Below are 6,000 nucleotides of genomic sequence, written 5' to 3' on the forward strand. Positions count from 1 at the left end.
AAATGCTAATGCGATTATATTCTTTTGTTAAACAGAGAGGCCAATACTGTATCCAGTATTTCAGATGTGGTCTCACCGATGCTCTGTACAATTGTAGCATCCACTATCTCAGCAGTTACTCATGTTAACATCTGAATCTGAAATTCAGCAGGGCCAAAGACTTGTCAGGTTTTAGTTCTAATCATTTTCTCTGTACCCTTTCCCTGGTTACTAGAATTGGTTAAAGTTCCCTGCTCCCGATCTAATTCTGATTTACTATTATTTCTGTGATGTTCTCTGTGTTCACTGTTACTGACAAAGATGTGAAATATCAGTTCATTTCCTTATTCTGCTAGTTCCTTATTTTCCATCATTACTTTCCTAGACTCCCTCTAAACTAACTTTCTATCAGTTCAGTACAATTTTAACTTATACCATTAGCCACATAACCTTCCCTTAGAATCTTTTTTCTCACTGGGATATATACTTGCTTAGTATTCTGAGATATATCTTTAAAAGTCTGCCAGTATATTTATACAGATTTATCCTTTAATCTAGTTTCCCTGTTTGTTCTAGCCAGCTCAGGCTTTGTAATAGTTTAAGTTTACAACAGTAGAGTGTGATCCACTTTCTCTCCCCCAAACTGAATGAAAAATTTGCTGTTTTATGAACTCTCTTTCCTGGGGTGCCTTTACAATGAGGTTATTAATTATTCTTATCTCGTTTCACATGATCCAATGGTCAACCTTAGAACACATTGCTGCAGGAAACTGAATCCAAAACACACGATGAACACACTATCTGAGCTCCCCTAGCCAATTTGATTCTATTTCTTAAGAATAGATTAAAATCACCCATGATTATTGTGGTACTTTTCTTACAAGTGAAGGGAGAGGAGTTGCTCTAAGATTTATTATTAAGCAATGTAGTAGTTGTGGGAATCACGCTGTTGAATGCTGGAAAGATGATCGGGAAATTAATCTGTTTCATCTGCAGGCTAGTTACATCAGATCTTGCTTTTTACACTGGAAATATCCAAGCATTAAAAGGTCTTGAGAATTTGGACGTTAATATGATAGAAATTTGGGAACCGAAGAGGTGACATTCTGAAGGACGCTGCTGTGCACACACACAACCTTCATGATGATCCTAGGCCTTCACTGCCGTGAACTTCGTAAAGACAGTACTTCACTGAAACAGCATCTCGACAGGCCAAACTGGGCAGTGTGCTGCTGCAAATGTCCTTGTGACGGCAGTCATCAACTGATCAATCATCATTTTTCAATCGTTTCAAACCTAAGCTCAAGTTTCTATGGACCAAATGCAGGACTATACATGACCTCTGGCTTTACTGGAAGACGGACTGTAGCACTAAAGGATGCTTCGCATCGGATTATTTGTATGTTAAACCTCATGTGCAATCACACTATATGTTTAGAAGAAAGCATAGCTAATGATGGTACGGTTTATAAAATATCTTTTAAACAGTTGTAAGTTCTTGCAACATTAACAATTCATAAAAATGGATTGGTTGTTTCTTATCCATGTGGGGTTGCTAATTATCTAGGAGCTTTATTTTTTTACAGACCTTTCTATGGATTTTAAAAATCTTTTGGAGTGGTGGTTGCATATCAAATGTACATTTTCCTATACCCCACAGCTTGCTGATAACCCAAACTTTAAAATCAAAGCATTTCAGGGTTTATTTTAACTATTCTATCCTCAATGCACCTTTGTTAAAACAACAGAAGTCAGTCATTATGATATATTTGTAATAAAAGCTTATTTCCCTGTTTGGGGCACATTAACAAATTTCCTTTTATTGAACGTCAGCTTCTGGTTTCTGTTTAGAAGTGCTTACGGGAAGTACTTTATGTTTAAAATGCCTCACTGGGTTTTTATGTAATGGTTTGGTTAAGATGTGTTTATTTTATCAGTTTCAGACCTTTCCATAAAATTGTGTTGGATTGAGATTTGTTTCTATCAGTTGTGTGGGAGGTTTGCACCATTAGTAATCAGAGTCAGCAGTGAATGCCTCGATACAGTCAAGTGCCTCGGTTGATTTCTCTTACAGTCCAACAAGCTACAGTTTGGGCTGTGAGAGTGAAATCCTTATTTACTGAGAGTGCCTAATGAAACATTGGTGGCACTGAAGACTGACCATATCTCCATTTGTGCTGCTATTAAAAATTTATTGAAATCCAAGCTTGCTGAGGGGTTTATTGATATCTAATAGTAATATTTCTCCAATCCTAATGTTTTTAATTTGAAATCTCAAAATAAAAGTTAATTGGAAGTTATTTAGTTTTGATTTTTGCTTTGCAGTCTTGTAACATGATGATTTTTTGTTCCCACACTGAATGTCCAAGTTCTTCTGCTCTGCAGATCTTTGATTTGAAAGTTAAATTTGCCTCAGCTGTATTTACATAGCCAGAAACCATGTTTACTTTCTCTTCAAACCTGCAATCTGACCTTTGGTTTGCTACCAGACTGGAAATAAAGCTTAATGCTCAAGTTAGAGTTTATTTATAATTACATGTTCAGAAATGAACATAAAACAATACAGCACAGGAACAGGCCCCTCAGCCCACCATATCTGTGCCAATCATGATGCCATTCTAAACTAATCCCACCTGCCTGCATTGGTCATTATCCCTCCGTTCCCTACCTGTTTATGTGTTTGTCTAAATGCCTTTTAAACATTGCTATTGTATCTGCTTCTGCCACCTCTGGGTTATACCCGAAGTGACGACTTCTCCACCTCCTTATGCTGCCTTGCTTGCTGTGTCCTTCCAGCCTTCTGCTTGTCTACCACCTCCCCTGGCAGTGTGAGCTAAGCAGCTACCACTCCTCTTAAAAAAAACCTTCCTGCACATATCTCCTTTAAAACTTCCCCCTCTTAAATCTATGCCCATAGTAATTGACATTTTTTGGGGGGGAAAAAGCTCCAACTATCTATCCTATCCATGCCTCTTAGAATTCTACAAACTTCTATCAGGTCACCCCTCAATCTCCAGCACTAGTGAGAAAAACTCCTTATAACTAATATTCCAATTTAGGCATCTCTTGGTAAATCTCTTTTGCACACCTTTCCATAGCCTCCATATTCTTCCTCGAGTGTGGCGTCCAGAACTGCACACAATACCCCAAGTGTTGTCTAAGTAAAGTTTTATACAGCAGCAACATGACTTAGCAATTTTTACACTCCGTGTCGGAAAGTGGAAACCAAGCTTGAGTTTTCTTTGCCATCTTATCCACTTGTGTTGCCACTTTCAGGGAGCTATAAACTTACACCCCAAGATCCCTCTGTACATTAATGTTCCTAAGGGCGTTCTGCTCTTTATTGTATACTTTCCTCTTGCATTTGATCTCCCAATATGCATCATTTCAACCTCTCTGGATTCAACTCCATCTGCCATTTCTCCGCCCAGCTTTCCAACAAATCTATATCCTGCTGTATCCTTTCACAATCTTCCACGTTACTCATAGCTTCAGTTGTTGCATCCACCAATATCCAGTGTTTGTGGTCAAAAAGCAAGTTTAACTGATTATTTGTAAGCAGCTAAAAACTTAAATTGAAAATCCATTTCAATTTTAATCCAGTCAGAAATCTTTCGTGATGTTGCTCCAGTTTTCATGTGACCTGTCAGTGGGCAACCTCTTTGCTGACACTGACTTCATCATTGACTCAGTCAGTCCTCTGTTTATATTACTTTAAAACTACTTTTCAGAAAGATAATCCAGTGATTAATCAATAAGATATTGTTTTTGTTTTCAATGCAAATTCCTACAGACTGTTGTTTTCATATTCAGAAGTCCTGTGCACAAAATCTATTAAAAAATCAACATTATACTGAAAAACTTCATTAGAGATTACAGCACTTGTAGTCAGATGTACCTATTTTAACTTTCAAAGTGTTAAGACTTCTACAGGAGTGTATCTACTGAATAACCTTGTTAACCAGCTTTCTGTTTCTATCCGAAGTTGGATGACAATTTGTGAACCAGAGGCCAGCAATTTAAAGTGAATAAGAAACAAATCTTCAATCTTTTGGAACAGTCATTTAGTATAATTTGGACAACCATTCAGAATTGTAAAATGTTCCATCCTATCAAATCTGTACAACTTTCCTCCTTTGATTTGATTTGACTTGACTTATTGTCGTCACATGTACCAAAGTACAGTAACAAATTTTGTTTTCTGAGCAGTGCAGGCAGATCATTAGCAAACAAGGACATGCAGGTCATAGGGTGCTTAAAGTCAGACAGGGTTACAACTGCATAGGAGGTACGCAAAAGCAAGATCAACGTTAGGTTTGAAATTAGAGAGGTCCGTTCTACAGTCTAATAGCAGGGAAGAAGCTGTTCTTAAACCTGCTGGTGTGTGTGTGTGTGTTCAAGCTTCTGTATCTTCTGCTGATGGAAGAGGTTGGAAGAGAGCATTACCGGGGTGGAAGGGGGTCTTTGCTGATGATGGCAGCCTTGCTACAGCAATGAAAATGGAGTCTGGATGGGTTAGCTTCTGTGAGGGTCTGGGCTGTGTTTCCAACTTTGTGGTTTCTTATTGCAGAATCTCTCTGCAGTTACCCTTTATTTTTCAGGGGACAGTAAAATTCTCATAATTTGTGAACTTTTTTCGGTCAGCTTAACCACAGAATTGTAGAGAAGTTACAGCATACGAAGAGGCCATTCAATCCATTGTGTCTACTCTAGCTGAATAAATTTATGATTTGGACATGCCGGTGTTGGACTGGATTGTACAAAGTTAAAAGTCACGCAACACCAGGTTATAGTCCACCAGGTTTATTTGGAAGCACTAGCTTTTGGAGTGCTGCTCCTTCAGCAGGTGGGTGTGGTGTATAAGTTTGTTTCTTACAATCTTATTGCAGAATTTGTGATTTTTTTTAAACTGAATAAATTTGGTCACCTATTCCAACCCCACTTTCCAGTACCTTGTTCATATCCTTGCTGGTTCCAGCATTTTAGGAGCAGATGCAGTTTCCTTTTAAATGAGTTGGGAGTTTGCACCTAAGCCACCAAACTGGGCAGTGAATTGCAGACTCATCCCACTCTCTAGGTGAAAGGTTTTTCCTCATGTCCCCTCTAATCCTTCCACCAACCATTGTAAATGGGCGGCACAGTGGCTCAGTGGTTAACACTGCTGCCTCGCAGCACCAGGGTCCCAGGTTTGATTCCAGCATCGGGGGACTGTCTGTGTGGAGTTTGCACATTCTCCCTGTGTCTGCGTGGGTTTCCTCCGGGTGCTCCGGTTTCTTCCCACAGTCCAAAGATGTGCCAGTCAGGTGAATTGGCCATGCTAAATTGCTCACAATGCATTAGTCAGAGGGCAATGGGTCTGGGTGGGTTACTCTTCAGAGGGTTGGTGTGGACTGGTTGGGCCGAAGGGCCTACTTCCCCACTGTAAGTAATCTAATCTAAATCTCCAGGGATCTCTGGATATGCATTTCTTCCACTAGAAAAAACAGGTCCTGTCCACCCTTTCCATGTCCTTCTCTATTTTGAGGAGAAAGTGAGGTCTGCAGATGCTGGAGATTAGAGCTGAAAATGTGTTGCTGGAACAGCGCAGCAGGTCAGGCAGCATCCAGGGAATGGGGGAATCGACATTTTGGGCATAAGCCCTTCTTCAGGAATGAGGGAAGTGTGTCCAGCCGGCTAAGATAAAAGGTAGGGAGGAGGGACTTGGGGGAGGGGCGTTGGAAATGCGATAGCTGGCAAGAGGTCAAGGTGAGGGTGATAGGTCAGTCTGGGGTGGGGGCGGAGAATCAGGAAGAAGATTGCAGGTTAGGAAGGCGGTGCTGAGTTCGATGGATTTGACTGAGACAAGGTGGGGGGAGGGGAAATGAGGAAACTGGTGAAATCCGAGTTCATCCCTTGTGGTTGGAGGGTTCCTAGGCGGAAGATGAGGCGCTCTTCCTCCAACCGTCGTGTTGTTGTGGTCTGGCGATGGAGGAGTCCAAAGACCTGCATATCCTTGCTGGAGTGGGAGGGGGAATTGAAGTG

At 40.5% G+C, this 6,000-nt stretch overlaps 1 protein-coding gene across 3 annotated transcripts in view; it reads left to right on the forward strand.

The window, feature by feature from the left end:
* Positions 1 to 2,279, forward strand: part of vps54 (VPS54 subunit of GARP complex) — a 102,230-nt gene extending 99,951 nt beyond the window's left edge. For all 3 annotated transcript variants that reach the window (XM_087991701.1, XM_087991703.1, XM_087991702.1), the window contains one exon: positions 976 to 2,279. In XM_087991701.1, the coding sequence (XP_087847827.1) occupies positions 976 to 1,081 (106 nt within the window). In that variant the 3' untranslated portion in view covers positions 1,082 to 2,279. The remainder of the gene's footprint in view (positions 1 to 975) is intronic.
* Positions 2,280 to 6,000: the final 3,721 nt, after the last annotated feature.

This window comes from Chiloscyllium plagiosum, unplaced genomic scaffold, assembly GCF_037043375.1.
Source record: "Chiloscyllium plagiosum isolate Xiang-an unplaced genomic scaffold, Cpla_swu_hap1 HiC_scaffold_10, whole genome shotgun sequence".
In the NCBI taxonomy this organism is placed as follows: Eukaryota; Metazoa; Chordata; class Chondrichthyes; order Orectolobiformes; family Hemiscylliidae; genus Chiloscyllium; species Chiloscyllium plagiosum.